This window comes from Taudactylus pleione, unplaced genomic scaffold, assembly GCF_031769625.1.
Source record: "Taudactylus pleione unplaced genomic scaffold, aTauple2 ptg001579l, whole genome shotgun sequence".
NCBI lineage: Eukaryota > Metazoa > Chordata > Amphibia > Anura > Myobatrachidae > Taudactylus > Taudactylus pleione.
The window spans coordinates 1,249,950-1,272,196 of NW_028285976.1; the positions used below are offsets into that span (position 1 = coordinate 1,249,950).

The 22,247-nt window shown below is 49.9% G+C and overlaps 2 protein-coding genes across 3 annotated transcripts in view; one reads left to right on the forward strand and one right to left on the reverse strand.

The window, feature by feature from the left end:
* The window catches only part of TAF1A (TATA-box binding protein associated factor, RNA polymerase I subunit A), a 36,751-nt gene extending 25,027 nt beyond the window's left edge, over positions 1–11,724 (reverse strand). Inside the window, exons 1-3 of one of the 2 annotated variants that reach the window (XM_088464107.1) lie at positions 10,818–11,724; positions 9,482–9,580; positions 7,218–7,384 (exon numbers count right to left, since the gene is read on the reverse strand). In XM_088464107.1, coding sequence (XP_088320233.1) covers positions 7,218–7,384; positions 9,482–9,580; positions 10,818–10,839 — 288 coding nt within the window. In that variant the 5' untranslated portion in view covers positions 10,840–11,724. The remainder of the gene's footprint in view (positions 1–7,217; positions 7,385–9,481; positions 9,581–10,817) is intronic. The other variant, XM_088464108.1, reaches the window with a different exon arrangement.
* Positions 11,403–22,247, forward strand: part of LOC148442270 (uncharacterized) — a gene marked incomplete at its 3' end in the record, with an annotated part of 86,685 nt that continues 75,840 nt past the window's right edge. The window contains exon 1 of the mRNA XM_088464106.1: positions 11,403–11,721. Within this exon, the coding sequence (XP_088320232.1) occupies positions 11,598–11,721 (124 nt within the window). The remainder of the gene's footprint in view (positions 11,722–22,247) is intronic.

Below are 22,247 nucleotides of genomic sequence, written 5' to 3' on the forward strand. Positions count from 1 at the left end.
CCACATGCCCGTAGGAACCAAGCAGGTATTCTCCCTCCATGGGAATCACAGAAACCGCGGGAAACCGTATTTTCTTCTTTAGGGTCCATAGGGAACCACAGGGGATATTATGGTTGGAAGACCATACACCAAACAGTTAAAGCTTTAGCTCCCAGAATGCCCTGGGTCCTCCTCCATATATACCCCGCCCCTAGCCATAGGCCTTCAGTTGTTCGTTTGGTGCGGCAGAATTCAGACGCACTTTTTTTTTTTTTTTAACAGGGGACTGCTCAGTCCTAAGCTTTTATTTTATTTGATGTTTTTGACTTGGCAGTACCAAGCGTCTGTATCTAGATGCACGTACTGCGATTCCATCTACCTCCGCCGGGCTGCAACATCAGTAATTGCGCTGGTGATTTCGGCGGGTCGTGGCCGAGCTTAGTTAGCAGCAAGGCTGGGACCCGGACTGCACCGTGTGCTCGGAGATGTCAGGTAAGGCGCGGAATTGCGCGCAGCAGCCCTTGCTTCTGGTATCAGTGACGCACCCGAAGCCGCTGCAGTCAGGGCCCGGATTGTCCGCGTCCTTACTACACCACCGGGGACCGGTAGCAATCTGCTGCCACGAGGCCAGCGTACCCGGCTGGTTAATGCAGCTATGGGGAGGTAGGCACTCCTCCCCCGACCCAGACGCAGTCCCTTTGAAGGGCTTTGCGCGTCTGTGTTGTTCTATCTTCCCTCCAAGTGTATGAGACGCTCACGGACCACGCTCAGTGCGCCCGGTAGCTAGTGGTCTCAGGTGGGTCTGGGTCAGTCTCCCTGTATACCTCTCCCTTGGTTAAGGTATACGGTGCTCTATGTCCGACGATTCCTTTGCGTGGCTGTAGTTGATTTAGAGCCAATTGTAATCATATTACATGTTCAGTATATGTGACTGTTTGCTAGCTGCCAACTGACATTGTTATTTATTTCTGTAATACTTCACATTCATTGAGATTTTGCGACGGCTGTCACATAACGTTGTGATTTTGCCTTTACTTTGAATGTCAAAAAACAAAGGGAAACAGGAGGGGGAACCACCTGTGCTAGTCTCATGTAACTCATGTACGGCTTGTGTGTCCTCACAGGAGGGATTGTGTGTTGTCTGTTATAAAGAGCCACCTCACCAGTCCGGTTTACCTGTTGTTGGACAAGTTGCCTCTTTGTCCCAGGTTATGATGCAGGTGGTGGATCGTTTGGCTACTCCATCGATGCCTCCTTGGATGGGGTGTCCACATATGTTTACACCTCATATGCATTCCTCAATAAAGGATGTTGATGGCCATTCTAGTCAAGAGTATGGCACCATCTAATGTTGGTAACAGACCGGTAGTGGCTAAAGCCCCTAAACGCAAGTTGTCATTATCTCAGTCTGCTCAACATGGATTCAGATGCATCATGAGAGGGGTTATATTTTAACCCCTTTTTCCAACACATTAATTAGTCTTACACACCTATACTTTACACTGCACTGTCACTCTTTTTCCATTTTTCGTGTGATGCCCTGGGGGGATCCTAGGCTGGACGTTTTAAGGGGTGCACTGCGCCCCGGATGTGAACCCCTTAGTGTTAGGGACTGCTAGTGACAGAGAAGCCGTGACGTGGCCTAGCAGCTTCCCATGTATTTGCAAATGCATGCAACTAATATCTCTGATTTCTATGACCATATAGTTTTCATATATTGTTGCAGGTACTATTCAGTGTGCCGAGGAACAATAGGGGGTTAAACCGCCCCTCCTTTTTCTGCATCATGAGAGGAATCAGATGATGCACAGGATTCCTCTCCAGGATCTACTTGTGGAGAGGAGGAGCATCCATCTACTGTAGATGTTACTTCTTTGGTGAGGACGGTTAGATCAGTCATAGATATTCAGGATGATGAACCAGCTCATAGTAATAAGCCTCCAGTATTTAATCACCACCGAAAGGTGGTCAAAGTTGAGTGTCATGTGTCTGAACAGCTCACAGAGCTTACTGAGGAGGCATGGGGAAGTCCTGATAAGCGGTGTTATGTAGATAAGAGGATAAAACCATTGTATCCGTCTCCACCTTCTGTATGTACTAAGTGGGAGGTACCTCCTACTGTGGATGCTCATGTAGCACATTTAATCAGAAATGCTACATTACCTATTCCATCAGGGTCTTTTCTGAGGGATTCCACAGATAAAAATATTGAAGCCTGTCTTACAGTATAGCAATATTTTCATCATCTGGGGCTGTTACCTGTCCGGCTATAGCTGGTGCCTGGGCAAACAAGGCTGTTGAAGAATGTATGGGGGCATTGGAAAAATCTCTACCAAATGCTACCAGAGAACAGATGATGAATATCTCCCACATAAGGTAAGCGGCTTCCTATCTGGGAGGAGCTGCAGTGGATGCTGGAATTTTACCTTCTAAAGGCAGGGGTCTTCAAACTTGGCCCTCCAGCTGCTGTGGAACTACACATCCCAGCATGCACTAACACCTTTTTGATATAACAGCATGCTAAAACTATGTGCAGTGCATGCTGGGATGTGTAGTTCCACAGCATCTGGAGGGCCAAGTTTGAAGACCCCTGTTCTAAGGCATCAGCAGCATCAATAGTAGCACATAGAGCCCTGTGGTTAAGGTCTTGGAAAGCTGATACAGCATCCAAGAGGGCGCTGAAAGCCTTATCTTTTCATGGAAAGGTGCTCTTTGGAGCAGAGTTGGATAGCATAATTACTACTCTGGCTGCTTCAAAGTCAGCAGGTCTGCCATCTACGTCATATACTAGACCTAGGCAGGTTTCTTTTTAGCCCTTCTATCCTCAGGGAAGAGCTAAAGGACAGACTTCCTCTAGGCCGACTAGTTATCGTAAGTCAAAGCAACAAACTAAGAGGTCTGGTCAGGCAAGACGTTCAACTTCTAAACCGGACAACAAGGCCTTGGCATGATGGAGCGGGCCTCCTCCTGGGAGATCCCAGGGTGGGGGGCCGACTTAGTTTGCGGATTATTGGCATCAAACAACTACAGATGCCTGGGTCCGAGAAGTGGTCTCTCAGGGGTATGCCCTCACTTTCAAGAGATATCCCCACCAGAAGTATTTTGCCACAAAGCCTCCATCAGATGTGGACAAGGCCTTGGCTTTTAAGGAAGCCATTCACTCCCTGCTACAGGCAGGGGTAATAGTCCCAGTTCTGGTGTCCCAACAGGGACGGGGTTATTACTCAAATCTATTTCTGGTCCAGAAACCGAATGGGGCATATCGCCCTATACTGAATCTAAAAACCCTCAACAGGTTTATCCATGTTCCCAAATTCCGCATGGAAACTCTCCGGTCAATTATTTTGGCTATGGAGCCGGGAGATTACATGGTTTCCTTGGACATTCAGGATGCATAACTGCATGTTCCTATTATACCATCCCACCAGCAATTTTTATGGTTTGCTGTCCTTCAGCAACATTACCAATTTCAGGCTCTACCCTTTGGCCTTTGTACGGCTCCCCGGGTATTTACCAAAATAATGTCAGTGATGACGGCTTATCTCAGGCGTCAGGGAGTCAGAATACTGCCATATCTGGATGACCTTCTGATATTGACACGGACTCCGGTTGCTTTGCAAAACCATCTTCAACTGACCATAGCCTGCCTACAAAGGCACTGCTGGATCATCAATTGGAAGAAATCATCACTTTCTCCAACACAGCAGGTGATTCATCTGGGAGCATTTCTAGATTCTCAGACACAAAGGGTGTTTCTGCCAGAGGACAAGATTGTGGACTTATCAAAGCAGATACACAAGCTGGTACGCAGGCAAAGAGTATCCATTCTGTCAGCAACGCAGGTGCTGGGATCAATGGTATCGCCTTTGGCATGGTGGGGTATGCTCAGTTCCATTCCAGGTCTCTGCAAAGGTTGATTCTCTCCAGGTGGAAAATAACAGCATAATTTAATACGGTTCCAGATGATCTTTCTCACTCCAGCGGTTCGTCACTCTCTCCTGTGGGGGCTTAAAAAAAAAAGGAGCATCTAAACAAAGTGCGCCCTTTCTGGATTCCAAATTGAGTGCTTCTCACCACGGACGCCAGTCTTCGCGGATGGGGGCAGCGACAGGTCATCACACCATCCAGGGGAGATGGACAAATCAAGAAAGTTGTCTGCCAATAAATATTCTGGAACTGCGAGCAGTATATAAAACACTTGTCAGGGCACAGGACCTGCTCCAGGGTAGGCCGGTCCTGATCCAGTCCAACAACGGGACTACAGTGGCCTACATCAATCATCAGGAAGGCACAAGAAGTTATGCAGCCATGAAAAAAGTGAAAAAGGTTCTCATTTGGGCAGAACGTCATCTTCTGGCCATCTTGGCAATATTCATACCGGGAGTACTGAATTGGGAAGCAGACTTCCTAAGTGGCCAGGACATACAAGAATCTGCTAACGAAGGGTCCCTGCCGACATCTGGACTTGCCCCGTCTGGCCTTGACAGCGTGGCTCCTGAATCTTCCATCTTAAAGCGAAGGGGTTTTCCAGTTCTGTAATTCAAACAATGCTTAGGGCACAGTAGCCTGCCTCTGCCCGCATCTATTACAGAGTTTGCCATTCTTTTGGTCATTTGTGTTCTCATATTATCCTAAGATGTTCAGGATTTCCAGGATACTGGCTTTTCTGCAGACAGGGTTAGAAAAGGGTGTCCGCCTGGCCACTTTGAGAGTGCAGGTTTCTGCACTGTCAGTTTGGTTCCAGAGGAAGATTGCCTCATTACCAGAGGTTATAATTTTTTTCCAATGAGTTCTGCGAGTTCATCCTCCTTTTCTTCCACCGGTAGCACCGTGGGATTTTTCTTTGGTTCTTAAGGGGTTACAAGCTCCCCCTTTTGAACCTTTAGACTCTGTAGATTTTAAGTGGTTGACAGAGAAAACACATTTTCTTCTCGCCATCTCTTCTGCACGCAGTCTCTGATTTGGCAGCACTTTCTTGTCGCTCTCTAGTTTTGATTTTTCACCAGGATAAAAGCGGTTCGTCGAACAAAGGAGGGTTACCTTCCTAAAGTAGTGTCCAGTTTTCATGTAAATTAAAAAATTGTAGTTCCAGCTTTTCAGGCTCCAGCCCTTTCTGTAGGTGAAGCCTCCCTGGATGTAGTTCGAGGTCTCTGTATCTATGTGGAGTGCACAAACTCTGGGCCTGATTCAGAGCCGGACGCTCTGACCAGAGCGCTCGCTCTGAATCAGGGCCCCCCTACCTAATAATGGAGCGGCCTTCTGGCCGCTCACATAGCTGTGGGTGACCCATGGTAAGCCTCCGTCTGGGCAGCCACGCCCCCGCACGCCCACCAAAGGGGGCTTGCTGTCACTCACCATCGACAGCACGTCCCCTTTGGTGCGAGACCCATAGCGACAGCTTGGCTGTCGCTATGCCGGTCTCGCGCATGCGCAAGACAGAGCTCCCTCCGTCGTGCGCATGCGCATTAGGGCACCATCAACCAGCGTGCGAGCGCTCAGCGCTCGCGAGCGGGTCTGAATTAGGCCCTGTTAGAAAATCAGATGCTCTTTTTGTATTATATGATTTTCAAAAACGAGGAGGATGGCCAGCTAATAAGCAGACTCTGGCGAGATGGCTACAGGTGACTCTCAGGTGTACATACAGGCTGATCTCCCTGTCCCAAGCAAGTAATATCAGTACTCGTCCCTGAAGATGGGGGAGTTACCCCGAAACGTGTAAAAAAAAAAAATATATATATATATATTATTTTTTTCCCCAAAGCAGAAAACCACACTCACACCTTCAATTCAACAATAGTACAATGTGCAGGTGCTGTAATCACATTATCCATAGATACATTGTATTCCTCATTAGCTATATAAATACAGAGAGGCCAGCACACCAGCCCTATGTTGCAAAAAAAAGAAATAATATTAATTTCATCATAGCCCTCATGCAATTACAGCACAAGAATAGATCCAAACAGAGCAGCATAACAAGGCAATATACTAAGTGCCCAGTGCTATACTTAGCCCGGTGCCCTCACAGAACAATAGCATACACTAGCAGTGATGCGCCACCCCTGGCGAGCTAGCACACACTTCAGAAGCTGCATTTAATAACCAACGTTTCAGCGCATTTATTCAGTCTGTACTTTCATCAGAGCTGCTTCTGAGGTACGTTATAGCACGCTGTGAGCACTGCACCATTGGGAGTGGATGTGCACATGTGAGCTTCTGAGGTACGTTATAGCACGCTGTGAGCACTGCACCATTGGGAGTGGATGTGCACATGTGAGCTTCTGAGGTACGTTATAGCACGCTGTGAGCACTGCACCATTGGGAGTGGATGTGCACATGTGAGCTTCTGAGGTACGTTATAGCACGCTGTGAGCACTGCACCATTGGGAGTGGATGCGCACATGTGAGCTTCTGAGGTACGTTATAGCACGCTGTGAGCACTGCACCATTGGGAGTGGATGCGCACATGTGAGCTTCTGAGGTACGTTATAGCACGCTGTGAGCACTGCACCATTGGGAGTGGATGCGCACATGTGAGCTTCTCAGGTACGTTATAGCACGCTGTGAGCACTGCACCATTGGGAGTGGATGCGCACATGTGAGCTTCTGAGGTACGTTATAGCACGCTGTGAGCACTGCACCATTGGGAGTGGATGCGCACATGTGAGCTTCTCAGGTACGTTATAGCACGCTGTGAGCACTGCACCATTGGGAGTGGATGCGCACATGTGAGCTTCTGAGGTACGTTATAGCACGCTGTGAGCACTGCACCATTGGGAGTGGATGCGCACATGTGAGCTTCTGAGGTACGTTATAGCACGCTGTGAGCACTGCACCATTGGGAGTGGATGTGCACATGTGAGCTTCTGAGGTACGTTATAGCACGCTGTGAGCACTGCACCATTGGGAGTGGATGTGCACATGTGAGCTTCTGAGGTACGTTATAGCACGCTGTGAGCACTGCACCATTGGGAGTGGATGTGCACATGTGAGCTTCTGAGGTACGTTATAGCACGCTGTGAGCACTGCACCATTGGGAGTGTATGTGCACATGTGAGCTTCTGAGGTACGTTATAGCACGCTGTGAGCACTGCACCATTGGGAGTGGATGCGCACATGTGAGCTTCTCAGGTACGTTATAGCACGCTGTGAGCACTGCACCATTGGGAGTGGATGTGCACATGTGACACAGACTTTACAAGGAAGACAAAACAGCAATCCGCAGAAACGGTTGTCACCTTTGCAGCGCTCATGTTTTTTCTGTTGCTTAGAACGTCGAGGTTCTGGAAAAAGCTGGAGAGGAGCGCGGCCGCCCTCTCCCAATGGTTCCTCTGCATGGCGTCATGTATGAGCTTGAAGCACAGATCAGATGTCAATTTAAAGCCTTTGCAGTGTGAAAACACAGCTGTAGACACAGGAGAAACAGAGACGTTAATGAAATGGATCATTTGGAGCTGTACAACACAGTGACAGACTTAAAGGGGTCGTCAGGCCTATACTACACTACTGGGACACTCTCTAAACATTTTACGTTCAAGGCCGTTTTCGCCTCCCTCCCTAAGGGGCATATTCAATTAGGTGCGAAAAGTCCCGTACTTTTCGCATGCAGGACTTTTTGCCGACATCGCTGGTTTTCCATGCGAGAAAGTATCGCGCTCGTCCCCGCTTATCCCCGTATTCAATTAGAAATCGGCGAAAACGGGAACCGGTGAATTCGGACCTAGCGAAGAGTCCTGTCAGATTTGGGGAAATCAGCCTGGCACCCTCCAAAAGATGCTCTGACATTGGGGATCACTATAGATACCCCCAAATAGGCCTGCTGAAGGTATTTGGGGTACTTATATCTCAATAGCTGCTAATTAGCGTCTTTGCACAAGTGGTGAAGAAGAGCATTTAGCTGTTTTTTTTGCTGAAAATAAGTAGTCCCAGCAAATTTGGGGTACCTGAAAATGGGGGCTGGCATATTTTAAAGTGAAGTTTTAAAAAACTTTAAAAATCCACCTGCCGTAAGCACTGCAATTTAAAAAACACCTGGGGCATACTTGGGGGCCCCCCTGAAGTCTATTTCACTAGTTTTTAAGTTTGTCCCCCAACTTTGAACTTTTTCAAAGTAATTTTTTGTGGTGTTCTCAAGTATTTTTTTTACTTTTTTTTGACACAGTTTACCCTTGGGGGGCTGTCCCAAGGGTGGTTTCCGCAAGTTTGCACTCCAAAACCCCAATTCTGCACATCTTTTTCGCCTATTCCAATGCATTGACTTTCTGCATCGGCGAAAAGTCTTTGGAATTGAATACGAGGATAAGTTTTCGCCTGGTGAAATTATGTCCCCGGCGATACTTTTCCGCAGAAACAGCCTTTTCGCACCTAATTGAATATGCCCCTAAGTTTGTTAGTACACAAGATACACGATAACTTACAGCAAAATGTTTCCTGCCACTAATCTTTCAGGGGAAGAACGGTTGTGCAATGGTTAGTATTGCTGGGTACACAGTTTTGTATTCCAACCAAGGCCTCTGCGTGGGGATTGTCCGGTTTTCCTGCAAATGCATGCGTTTCCTTCAAGGTCTCTGGTTTGCTTTCACACGTTACACTATATAATTTGTTTGGAGTTCATTCGCAAAGGATTCCTTCACGTTAACATTATATAAAGAGTTATTATTACTATCGGTTACATTACATGAATTCCCGTTTAAAACTTGAAATCAGAGAATTTAGAATAACAACTTCCACAACTGGCAGCGACAGTGTTTCTTTACGAATAGAAGGAGCAGTTGATGAATCACCTCCTCCCTCTGATTTGCATAAAACATTAAATACAAGTGCGAGAAACTGCCAGCAAAGAAAAATAAAAAACACACAAACAGCATTTATTAGCAAAACTGATCGCTTAATCTTTAGGTATTTTATCACATTACTGACTAAAGGACGACAGAAAACAGCCGTCGCATTCCCGCTAGGCTGTTTTAGGGGGGCACCGCTCCTCGCCAGATTTCAAAAAGGCAGAATGCGCCCTACCCTTTTGGTGGCGCCTCACTAAGACAACCTGCTGGGTGCCGTCCCCACAAGCGCAGGCCGCATGGGCCCGGCTTCTATTCACAGAGACAGGAGAGCTTGGGGCAGCCCGGCATGTCTGTGAGCGCCGGGCAAGCCTCCAAGAGTGATGAATAGGGGACACATCTTAAAGACACACACCCTTTTCTAGCGCGCGCAGGAGTGCCCCTTTCTAGGTCGGGCACCCTGCCCGACGCCGGACCTAGCGTGAACGCTAAGCTTGTAATTTATCCATATAAAGTGCCCTTGTTCCCTATGCACGAGGCATTCTGTGGGCAGCCAGTGACATTAGAGGCTTCTAGCAAAATAAGAGGGTGCATTCTCCTAATTCTGGGTATAGGTTACATAAAAAAGCTGCCTGCGCTTTCTGTGTATGGAAGGGTCAGTATAAAGAGAAACAAGTCCTATAATTTGGGTAGGTTATATAGTAAAGCCGGAATGTGCGAGTTACCTTTATGTGGGCGGCTCCACGGAAGACTGATCCCAGGATCTCCATCCTGTTCCAGATCCTCCTCGCCGCTGGTCTGCTCCGGCCATTCGTCCGTTTCTGCTGTACGAGAAGCAACAACAAAAATAATACAGTTTATTCCCATATTTTATCTATAACATAACTAGTCACCAGCATGTCCAGCGCCAATATATATCACTAAAAATTCCATTTCATTTAATGAAATAAAGATTTTTAATATTTCACATCAGCACCTGTTAAGTATATGGACGCCACAAATCTGGGGGCTCAAACTGTTCTGCACTAAAGGTGCATACACACACAACGATTTTTTGAACGATTATCGTTAACGATATCGTTTATCGTTCAATCGTTGTAAAACTCATTCACTTTCTGAGTTAAAACAATGAACGATTATCGTTCATGCGCGTTCACGTCTGTAGCTTAGTCAGACTGAACAACTGAACGATTTTCATTAAGGGAATATGCAAAAATCATTTGTAGTTCAAAAATTCGTTCATTACTCTTTAAAAAAATCTGACAGAAAATCGTTCATAAAATCGTTAGTAACAAAATCGTTGTGTGTGTATGCAGCTTTAGTGTTACATGCTAATCCAGACTAAGTGCAGATTGGAATAGACCCGCGTTAACTCTCCGTAGGATATAACGCCGTTTTTTTTTGTTCACAGCCCCTTAGCAGGTGAAGTGGGGGAAATCCCTATTTTAAGGTAAAACGTCGGGACTTGGTTCAGAACCTCTGGGACAACTCCCCCTAATGATCAATTTGGTAATTAGAAGTTTTAAATTACCTTAATTTGGCCAATAATTACATGTCATTTTTTGGGGTGATGTTCTGCATAATATAGAATAACACGTTAAAAGATGTGGGACAGGTATTAGGGCATCCTATGCGCGCGAGCTACCGAAAGGGAAACGTGGCCGGTTGGAGAAAACATGGAAACGAATTATCACAGCTAACTGAATCCCCGTCTAAATATCAGGCGCTCGCACATGGGGGGCTCACTGCTAGAGGAGATGCTTCTATTGCTCATTTCCTATATTATATACATCAATATGAGCATTTTAATGCTGTCTTTAAAAAGTACAGTATTGCCCTCGGTTTATAAAACTTTAGTGAGATCATACAAAACAATGAGGACTATTCAAAGAGGGACAATGTAAAGTATATGCAGCCACAGGTGGATATATAGATATACACACACACAGTATGTATGTGTATATATATATATATATATATATATATATATATATATATATATACTGAGTATACCATCCTGCAGTGCTGAGAGACCCTTGACTCTTGGAGCCAGCTACTTACATGCGTTTGAGGCCGCGGCCATCTTGTGGTTGGCAGGAACCAGGCTCTCTCTAGCTCCCCTATAGGCTGATCTGTTACATTGTTTTCGCTGACGGATGCAGCCGAGAATATGAGTTACGCTGCAGCAAAAGCATCCTGGGAGTTGTAGTTCTAATTCCTCTGCAACTACTCTACACACACGGAGCCCCCTCCAGATATTTGTATATAGGGCAATTAATCCTTGTGGTCAGGTGCCATATCAGAGAGGGGTTACTGTACACATTATGCCCCATCAGGTTACCCTTGTCCTGCTCTATATTTCTCTGTAATGAGGAGGGATTATTCCTCCTCTCCTGCAATCAGTGATGACTAGGACTGGAGCTAGGCGGCCTGGCCTGGGGATAGGGAACCTGGAGCTAGGCGGCCTGGCCTGGGGATAGGGAACCTGGAGCTAGGCGGCCTGGCCTGGGGATAGGGAACCTGGAGCTAGGCGGCCTGGCCTGGGGATAGGGAACCTGGAGCTAGGCGGCCTGGCCTGGGGATAGGGAACCTGGAGCTAGGCGGCCTGGCCTGGGGATAGGGAACCTGGAGCTAGGCGGCCTGGCCTGGGGATAGGGAACCTGGAGCTAGGCGGCCTGGCTGGAGTGAGGAGAGCATGCCTCCAGGCAGTGTGCATGCATGCAGATCCCAGCGATCCCTTCCTCCCCTCCTGCAGTCTCCTCCTCCACATCCTTCTGTGCTGTCTCCTGCTGACGTGTCTGCTGCTCATGCTCCCTCTCTCCCTCCTTCCATGCCCAGGACATGGCTGCAGCCGCCGGACCCCTCACCTACCTCCTGCTGCTCCTGTCCCACCTACCCCCCAGCAGCACAGCCCAGGACCGGAGGTTCTCCGAGAGCAAGCGCTGTGCTGACCCGGAGTGTAGCAGTGAGTGCACTGTCCAACAGGTCTTAACCTCCGGGGCGGGGGGGGGAGGGAACCGGGGGCTGGGGACCCCCTAGTACATGTCTGACTTCTGCACACTACACCGGGGCTCTGTGTGTACATGTTACTCTGTATCTGCCCCTACACCGGGGCTCTGTGTGTACATGTTACTCTGTATCTGCCCCTACACCGGGGCTCTGTGTGTACATGTTACTCTGTATCTGCCCCTACACCCGGGGTCTGTGTGTACATGTTACTCTGTATCTGCCCCTACACCGGGGCTCTGTGTGTACATGTTACTCTGTATCTGCCCCTACACCGGGGCTCTGTGTACATGTTACTCTGTATCTACCCCTACACCCGGGGTCTGTGTGTACATGTTACTCTGTATCTGCCCCTACACCCGGGGTCTGTGTGTACATGTTGCCCTGTATCTACCCCTACACCGGGGCTCTGTGTGTACATGTTACCCTGTATCTGCCCCTACACCGGGGCTCTGTGTGTACATGTTACTCTGTATCTACCCCTACATCGGGGCTCTGTGTGTACATGTTACTCTGTATCTGCCCCTACACCCGGGGTCTGTGTGTACATGTTACCCTGTATCTGCCCCTACACCGGGGCTCTGTGTGTACATGTTACTCTGTATCTGCCCCTACATCGGGGCTCTGTGTGTACATGTTACCCTGTATCTACCCCTACACCCGGGGTCTGTGTGTACATGTTACTCTGTATCTGCCCCTACACCCGGGGTCTGTGTGTACATGTTGCCCTGTATCTACCCCTACACCGGGGCTCTGTGTGTACATGTTACCCTGTATCTGCCCCTACACCGGGGCTCTGTGTGTACATGTTACTCTGTATCTACCCCTACATCGGGGCTCTGTGTGTACATGTTACTCTGTATCTGCCCCTACACCCGGGGTCTGTGTGTACATGTTACCCTGTATCTGCCCCTACACCGGGGCTCTGTGTGTACATGTTACTCTGTATCTGCCCCTACATCGGGGCTCTGTGTGTACATGTTACCCTGTATCTACCCCTACACCCGGGGTCTGTGTGTACATGTTACTCTGTATCTGCCCCTACACCCGGGGTCTGTGTGTACATGTTGCCCTGTATCTACCCCTACACCGGGGCTCTGTGTGTACATGTTACTCTGTATCTGCCCCTACATCGGGGCTCTGTGTGTACATGTTACTCTGTATCTGCCCCTACACCCGGGGTCTGTGTGTACATGTTACCCTGTATCTGCCCCTACACCGGGGCTCTGTGTGTACATGTTACTCTGTATCTGCCCCTACATCGGGGCTCTGTGTGTACATGTTACTCTGTATCTGCCCCTACATCGGGGCTCTGTGTGTACATGTTACCCTGTATCTACCCCTACATCGGGGCTCTGTGTGTACATGTTACCCTGTATCTACCCCTACACCCGGGGTCTGTGTGTACATGTTACTCTGTATCTACCCCTACACCCGGGGTCTGTGTGTACATGTTGCCCTGTATCTACCCCTACACCGGGGCTCTGTGTGTACATGTTACTCTGTATCTGCCCCTACATCGGGGCTCTGTGTGTACATGTTACTCTGTATCTGCCCCTACACCCGGGGTCTGTGTGTACATGTTACCCTGTATCTGCCCCTACACCGGGGCTCTGTGTGTACATGTTACTCTGTATCTGCCCCTACATCGGGGCTCTGTGTGTACATGTTACTCTGTATCTGCCCCTACATCGGGGCTCTGTGTGTACATGTTACCCTGTATCTACCCCTACATCGGGGCTCTGTGTGTACATGTTACTCTGTATCTGCCCCTACACCGGGGCTCTGTGTGTACATGTTACTTTGTATCTACCCCTACACCCGGGGTCTGTGTGTACATGTTGCCCTGTATCTACCCCTACACCGGGGCTCTGTGTGTACATGTTACCCTGTATCTGCCCCTACACCGGGGCTCTGTGTGTACATGTTACCCTGTATCTGCCCCTACACCGGGGCTCTGTGTGTACATGTTACTCTGTATCTGCCCCTACACCGGGGCTCTGTGTGTACATGTTACTCTGTATCTACCCCTACATCGGGGCTCTGTGTGTACATGTTACTCTGTATCTGCCCCTACACCGGGGCTCTGTGTGTACATGTTACTCTGTATCTGCCCCTACATCGGGGCTCTGTGTGTACATGTTACCCTGTATCTACCCCTACACCGGGGCTCTGTGTGTACATGTTACTCTGTATCTGCCCCTACACCGGGGCTCTGTGTGTACATGTTACTCTGTATCTGCCCCTACACCGGGGCTCTGTGTGTACATGTTACTCTGTATCTGCCCCTACATCGGGGCTCTGTGTGTACATGTTACTCTGTATCTGCCCCTACATCGGGGCTCTGTGTGTACATGTTACCCTGTATCTACCCCTACATCGGGGCTCTGTGTGTACATGTTACTCTGTATCTGCCCCTACACCGGGGCTCTGTGTGTACATGTTACTCTGTATCTGCCCCTACACCGGGGCTCTGTGTGTACATGTTACTCTGTATCTGCCCCTACACCCGGGGTCTGTGTGTACATGTTACTCTGTATCTGCCCCTACACCGGGGCTCTGTGTGTACATGTTACTCTGTATCTGCCCCTACACCGGGGCTCTGTGTACATGTTACTCTGTATCTACCCCTACACCCGGGGTCTGTGTGTACATGTTACTCTGTATCTGCCCCTACACCCGGGGTCTGTGTGTACATGTTGCCCTGTATCTACCCCTACACCGGGGCTCTGTGTGTACATGTTACCCTGTATCTGCCCCTACACCGGGGCTCTGTGTGTACATGTTACTCTGTATCTACCCCTACATCGGGGCTCTGTGTGTACATGTTACTCTGTATCTGCCCCTACACCCGGGGTCTGTGTGTACATGTTACCCTGTATCTGCCCCTACACCGGGGCTCTGTGTGTACATGTTACTCTGTATCTGCCCCTACATCGGGGCTCTGTGTGTACATGTTACCCTGTATCTACCCCTACACCCGGGGTCTGTGTGTACATGTTACTCTGTATCTGCCCCTACACCCGGGGTCTGTGTGTACATGTTGCCCTGTATCTACCCCTACACCGGGGCTCTGTGTGTACATGTTACCCTGTATCTGCCCCTACACCGGGGCTCTGTGTGTACATGTTACTCTGTATCTACCCCTACATCGGGGCTCTGTGTGTACATGTTACTCTGTATCTGCCCCTACACCCGGGGTCTGTGTGTACATGTTACCCTGTATCTGCCCCTACACCGGGGCTCTGTGTGTACATGTTACTCTGTATCTGCCCCTACATCGGGGCTCTGTGTGTACATGTTACCCTGTATCTACCCCTACACCCGGGGTCTGTGTGTACATGTTACTCTGTATCTGCCCCTACACCCGGGGTCTGTGTGTACATGTTGCCCTGTATCTACCCCTACACCGGGGCTCTGTGTGTACATGTTACTCTGTATCTGCCCCTACATCGGGGCTCTGTGTGTACATGTTACTCTGTATCTGCCCCTACACCCGGGGTCTGTGTGTACATGTTACCCTGTATCTGCCCCTACACCGGGGCTCTGTGTGTACATGTTACTCTGTATCTGCCCCTACATCGGGGCTCTGTGTGTACATGTTACTCTGTATCTGCCCCTACATCGGGGCTCTGTGTGTACATGTTACCCTGTATCTACCCCTACATCGGGGCTCTGTGTGTACATGTTACCCTGTATCTACCCCTACACCCGGGGTCTGTGTGTACATGTTACTCTGTATCTACCCCTACACCCGGGGTCTGTGTGTACATGTTGCCCTGTATCTACCCCTACACCGGGGCTCTGTGTGTACATGTTACTCTGTATCTGCCCCTACATCGGGGCTCTGTGTGTACATGTTACTCTGTATCTGCCCCTACACCCGGGGTCTGTGTGTACATGTTACCCTGTATCTGCCCCTACACCGGGGCTCTGTGTGTACATGTTACTCTGTATCTGCCCCTACATCGGGGCTCTGTGTGTACATGTTACCCTGTATCTACCCCTACATCGGGGCTCTGTGTGTACATGTTACTCTGTATCTGCCCCTACACCGGGGCTCTGTGTGTACATGTTACTTTGTATCTACCCCTACACCCGGGGTCTGTGTGTACATGTTGCCCTGTATCTACCCCTACACCGGGGCTCTGTGTGTACATGTTACCCTGTATCTGCCCCTACACCGGGGCTCTGTGTGTACATGTTACCCTGTATCTGCCCCTACACCGGGGCTCTGTGTGTACATGTTACTCTGTATCTGCCCCTACACCGGGGCTCTGTGTGTACATGTTACTCTGTATCTACCCCTACATCGGGGCTCTGTGTGTACATGTTACTCTGTATCTGCCCCTACACCGGGGCTCTGTGTGTACATGTTACTCTGTATCTGCCCCTACATCGGGGCTCTGTGTGTACATGTTACCCTGTATCTACCCCTACACCGGGGCTCTGTGTGTACATGTTACTCTGTATCTGCCCCTACACCGGGGCTCTGTGTGTACATGTTACTCTGTATCTGCCCCTACACCGGGGCTCTGTGTGTACATGTTACTCTGTATCTGCCCCTACATCGGGGCTCTGTGTGTACATGTTACTCTGTATCTGCCCCTACATCGGGGCTCTGTGTGTACATGTTACCCTGTATCTACCCCTACATCGGGGCTCTGTGTGTACATGTTACTCTGTATCTGCCCCTACACCGGGGCTCTGTGTGTACATGTTACTTTGTATCTACCCCTACACCCGGGGTCTGTGTGTACATGTTGCCCTGTATCTACCCCTACACCGGGGCTCTGTGTGTACATGTTACCCTGTATCTGCCCCTACACCGGGGCTCTGTGTGTACATGTTACTCTGTATCTGCCCCTACACCGGGGCTCTGTGTGTACATGTTACTCTATATCTACCCCTACATCGGGGCTCTGTGTGTACATGTTACTCTGTATCTGCCCCTACATCGGGGCTCTGTGTGTACATGTTACCCTGTATCTACCCCTACACCCGGGGTCTGTGTGTACATGTTACTCTGTATCTGCCCCTACACCGGGGCTCTGTGTGTACATGTTACTCTGTATCTGCCCCTACACCGGGGCTCTGTGTGTACATGTTACTCTGTATCTGCCCCTACATCGGGGCTCTGTGTGTACATGTTACCCTGTATCTACCCCTACACCCGGGGTCTGTGTGTACATGTTACTCTGTATCTGCCCCTACACCCGGGGTCTGTGTGTACATGTTGCCCTGTATCTACCCCTACACCGGGGCTCTGTGTGTACATGTTACCCTGTATCTGCCCCTACACCGGGGCTCTGTGTGTACATGTTACTCTGTATCTACCCCTACATCGGGGCTCTGTGTGTACATGTTACTCTGTATCTGCCCCTACACCCGGGGTCTGTGTGTACATGTTACCCTGTATCTGCCCCTACACCGGGGCTCTGTGTGTACATGTTACTCTGTATCTGCCCCTACATCGGGGCTCTGTGTGTACATGTTACCCTGTATCTACCCCTACACCCGGGGTCTGTGTGTACATGTTACTCTGTATCTGCCCCTACACCCGGGGTCTGTGTGTACATGTTGCCCTGTATCTACCCCTACACCGGGGCTCTGTGTGTACATGTTACCCTGTATCTGCCCCTACACCGGGGCTCTGTGTGTACATGTTACTCTGTATCTACCCCTACACCGGGGCTCTGTGTGTACATGTTACTCTGTATCTACCCCTACATCGGGGCTCTGTGTGTACATGTTACTCTGTATCTGCCCCTACACCGGGGCTCTGTGTGTACATGTTACTCTGTATCTGCCCCTACATCGGGGCTCTGTGTGTACATGTTACCCTGTATCTACCCCTACACCGGGGCTCTGTGTGTACATGTTACTCTGTATCTGCCCCTACACCGGGGCTCTGTGTGTACATGTTACTCTGTATCTGCCCCTACACCGGGGCTCTGTGTGTACATGTTACTCTGTATCTGCCCCTACATCGGGGCTCTGTGTGTACATGTTACCCTGTATCTACCCCTACACCCGGGGTCTGTGTGTACATGTTACTCTGTATCTGCCCCTACACCCGGGGTCTGTGTGTACATGTTGCCCTGTATCTGCCCCTACACCGGGGCTCTGTGTGTACATGTTACCCTGTATCTGCCCCTACACCGGGGCTCTGTGTGTACATGTTACTCTGTATCTACCCCTACATCGGGGCTCTGTGTGTACATGTTACTCTGTATCTGCCCCTACACCCGGGGTCTGTGTGTACATGTTACCCTGTATCTGCCCCTACACCGGGGCTCTGTGTGTACATGTTACTCTGTATCTGCCCCTACATCGGGGCTCTGTGTGTACATGTTACCCTGTATCTACCCCTACACCCGGGGTCTGTGTGTACATGTTACTCTGTATCTGCCCCTACACCCGGGGTCTGTGTGTACATGTTGCCCTGTATCTACCCCTACACCGGGGCTCTGTGTGTACATGTTACCCTGTATCTGCCCCTACACCGGGGCTCTGTGTGTACATGTTACTCTGTATCTACCCCTACATCGGGGCTCTGTGTGTACATGTTACCCTGTATCTACCCCTACATCGGGGCTCTGTGTGTACATGTTACTCTGTATCTGCCCCTACACCGGGGCTCTGTGTGTACATGTTACTTTGTATCTACCCCTACACCCGGGGTCTGTGTGTACATGTTGCCCTGTATCTACCCCTACACCGGGGCTCTGTGTGTACATGTTACCCTGTATCTGCCCCTACACCGGGGCTCTGTGTGTACATGTTACTCTGTATCTACCCCTACACCGGGGCTCTGTGTGTACATGTTACTCTGTATCTACCCCTACATCGGGGCTCTGTGTGTACATGTTACTCTGTATCTGCCCCTACACCGGGGCTCTGTGTGTACATGTTACTCTGTATCTGCCCCTACATCGGGGCTCTGTGTGTACATGTTACCCTGTATCTACCCCTACACCCGGGGTCTGTGTGTACATGTTACTCTGTATCTGCCCCTACACCGGGGCTCTGTGTGTACATGTTACTCTGTATCTGCCCCTACACCGGGGCTCTGTGTGTACATGTTACTCTGTATCTGCCCCTACATCGGGGCTCTGTGTGTACATGTTACCCTGTATCTACCCCTACACCCGGGGTCTGTGTGTACATGTTACTCTGTATCTGCCCCTACACCCGGGGTCTGTGTGTACATGTTGCCCTGTATCTACCCCTACACCGGGGCTCTGTGTGTACATGTTACCCTGTATCTGCCCCTACACCGGGGCTCTGTGTGTACATGTTACTCTGTATCTACCCCTACATCGGGGCTCTGTGTGTACATGTTACTCTGTATCTGCCCCTACACCCGGGGTCTGTGTGTACATGTTACCCTGTATCTGCCCCTACACCGGGGCTCTGTGTGTACATGTTACTCTGTATCTGCCCCTACATCGGGGCTCTGTGTGTACATGTTACCCTGTATCTACCCCTACACCCGGGGTCTGTGTGTACATGTTACTCTGTATCTGCCCCTACACCCGGGGTCTGTGTGTACATGTTGCCCTGTATCTACCCCTACACCGGGGCTCTGTGTGTACATGTTACCCTGTATCTGCCCCTACACCGGGGCTCTGTGTGTACATGTTACTCTGTATCTACCCCTACATCGGGGCTCTGTGTGTACATGTTACTCTGTATCTGCCCCTACACCCGGGGTCTGTGTGTACATGTTACCCTGTATCTGCCCCTACACCGGGGCTCTGTGTGTACATGTTACTCTGTATCTGCCCCTACATCGGGGCTCTGTGTGTACATGTTACCCTGTATCTACCCCTACACCCGGGGTCTGTGTGTACATGTTACTCTGTATCTGCCCCTACACCCGGGGTCTGTGTGTACATGTTGCCCTGTATCTACCCCTACACCGGGGCTCTGTGTGTACATGTTACTCTGTATCTGCCCCTACATCGGGGCTCTGTGTGTACATGTTACTCTGTATCTGCCCCTACACCCGGGGTCTGTGTGTACATGTTACCCTGTATCTGCCCCTACACCGGGGCTCTGTGTGTACATGTTACTCTGTATCTGCCCCTACATCGGGGCTCTGTGTGTACATGTTACCCTGTATCTACCCCTACATCGGGGCTTTGTGTGTACATGTTACTCTGTATCTGCCCCTACACCGGGGCTCTGTGTGTACATGTTACTTTGTATCTACCCCTACACCCGGGGTCTGTGTGTACATGTTGCCCTGTATCTACCCCTACACCGGGGCTCTGTGTGTACATGTTACCCTGTATCTGCCCCTACACCGGGGCTCTGTGTGTACATGTTACTCTGTATCTGCCCCTACACCGGGGCTCTGTGTGTACATGTTACTCTGTATCTACCCCTACATCGGGGCTCTGTGTGTACATGTTACTCTGTATCTGCCCCTACACCGGGGCTCTGTGTGTACATGTTACTCTGTATCTGCCCCTACATCGGGGCTCTGTGTGTACATGTTACCCTGTATCTACCCCTACACCCGGGGTCTGTGTGTACATGTTACTCTGTATCTGCCCCTACACCCGGGGTCTGTGTGTACATGTTGCCCTGTATCTACCCCTACACCGGGGCTCTGTGTGTACATGTTACCCTGTATCTTCCCCTACACCGGGGCTCTGTGTGTACATGTTACTCTGTATCTGCCCCTACACCGGGGCTCTGTGTGTACATGTTACTCTGTATCTACCCCTACATCGGGGCTCTGTGTGTACATGTTACTCTGTATCTGCCCCTACACCCGGGGTCTGTGTGTACATGTTACCCTGTATCTGCCCCTACACCGGGGCTCTGTGTGTACATGTTACTCTGTATCTGCCCCTACATCGGGGCTCTGTGTGTACATGTTACTCTGTATCTGCCCCTACACCCGGGGTCTGTGTGTACATGTTACCCTGTATCTACCCCTACATCGGGGCTCTGTGTGTACATGTTACTCTGTATCTGCCCCTACACCGGGGCTCTGTGTGTACATGTTACTTTGTATCTACCCCTACACCCGGGGTCTGTGTGTACATGTTACCCTGTATCTACCCCTACATCGGGGCTCTGTGTGTACATGTTACCCTGTATCTGCCCCTACACCGGGGCTCTGTGTGTACATGTTACCCTGTATCTACCCCTACACCCGGGCTCTGTGTGTACATGTTACTCTGTATCTGCCCCTACACCGGGGCTCTGTGTGTACATGTTACTTTGTATCTACCCCTACACCCGGGGTCTGTGTGTACATGTTACCCTGTATCTACCCCTACATCGGGGCTCTGTGTGTACATGTTACTCTGTATCTGCCCCTACACCGGGGCTCTGTGTGTACATGTTACTCTGTATCTGCCCCTACACCGGGGCTCTGTGTGTACATGTTACTCTGTATCTGCCCCTACACCGGGGCTCTGTGTGTACATGTTACTCTGTATCTGCCCCTACACCGGGGCTCTGTGTGTACATGTTACTTTGTATCTACCCCTACACCCGGGGTCTGTGTGTACATGTTACCCTGTATCTACCCCTACACCCGGGCTCTGTGTGTACATGTTACTCTGTATCTGCCCCTACACCGGGGCTCTGTGTGTACATGTTACTTTGTATCTACCCCTACACCCGGGGTCTGTGTGTACATGTTACCCTGTATCTACCCCTACACCGGGGCTCTGTGTGTACATGTTACTCTGTATCTGCCCCTACACCGGGGCTCTGTGTGTACATGTTACCCTGTATCTACCCCTACACCCGGGCTCTGTGTGTACATGTTACTCTGTATCTACCCCTACACCCGGGGTCTGTGTGTACATGTTACCCTGTATCTACCCCTACATCGGGGCTCTGTGTGTACATGTTACTCTGTATCTGCCCCTACACCGGGGCTCTGTGTGTACATGTTACTCTGTATCTGCCCCTACACCGGGGCTCTGTGTGTACATGTTACTCTGTATCTGCCCCTACACCGGGGCTCTGTGTGTACATGTTACTTTGTATCTACCCCTACACCCGGGGTCTGTGTGTACATGTTACCCTGTATCTACCCCTACACCCGGGCTCTGTGTGTACATGTTACTCTGTATCTGCCCCTACACCGGGGCTCTGTGTGTACATGTTACTCTGTATCTACCCCTACACCCGGGGTCTGTGTGTACATGTTACCCTGTATCTACCCCTACATCGGGGCTCTGTGTGTACATGTAATGGTGCATACACACGATCAGATTTTTTCTTCAGATATGGACGATAACGATTTAAAAATCGTTCAGTCGTTCATATCTGAAGGAAAATCGTTCATATCTGACATGCCTGAACGATGGACGATCAACGATGCGCGTTCCCGTTTGTCAGATAACGATATCTGACATCTGATGGGTTTGCAGTCAGACTTGGACGATTCCATTCATTTTAATGCAGTCAAAAATCGTTCAATCGTTCAAATCGTTCAAAACTTTGGTCAAA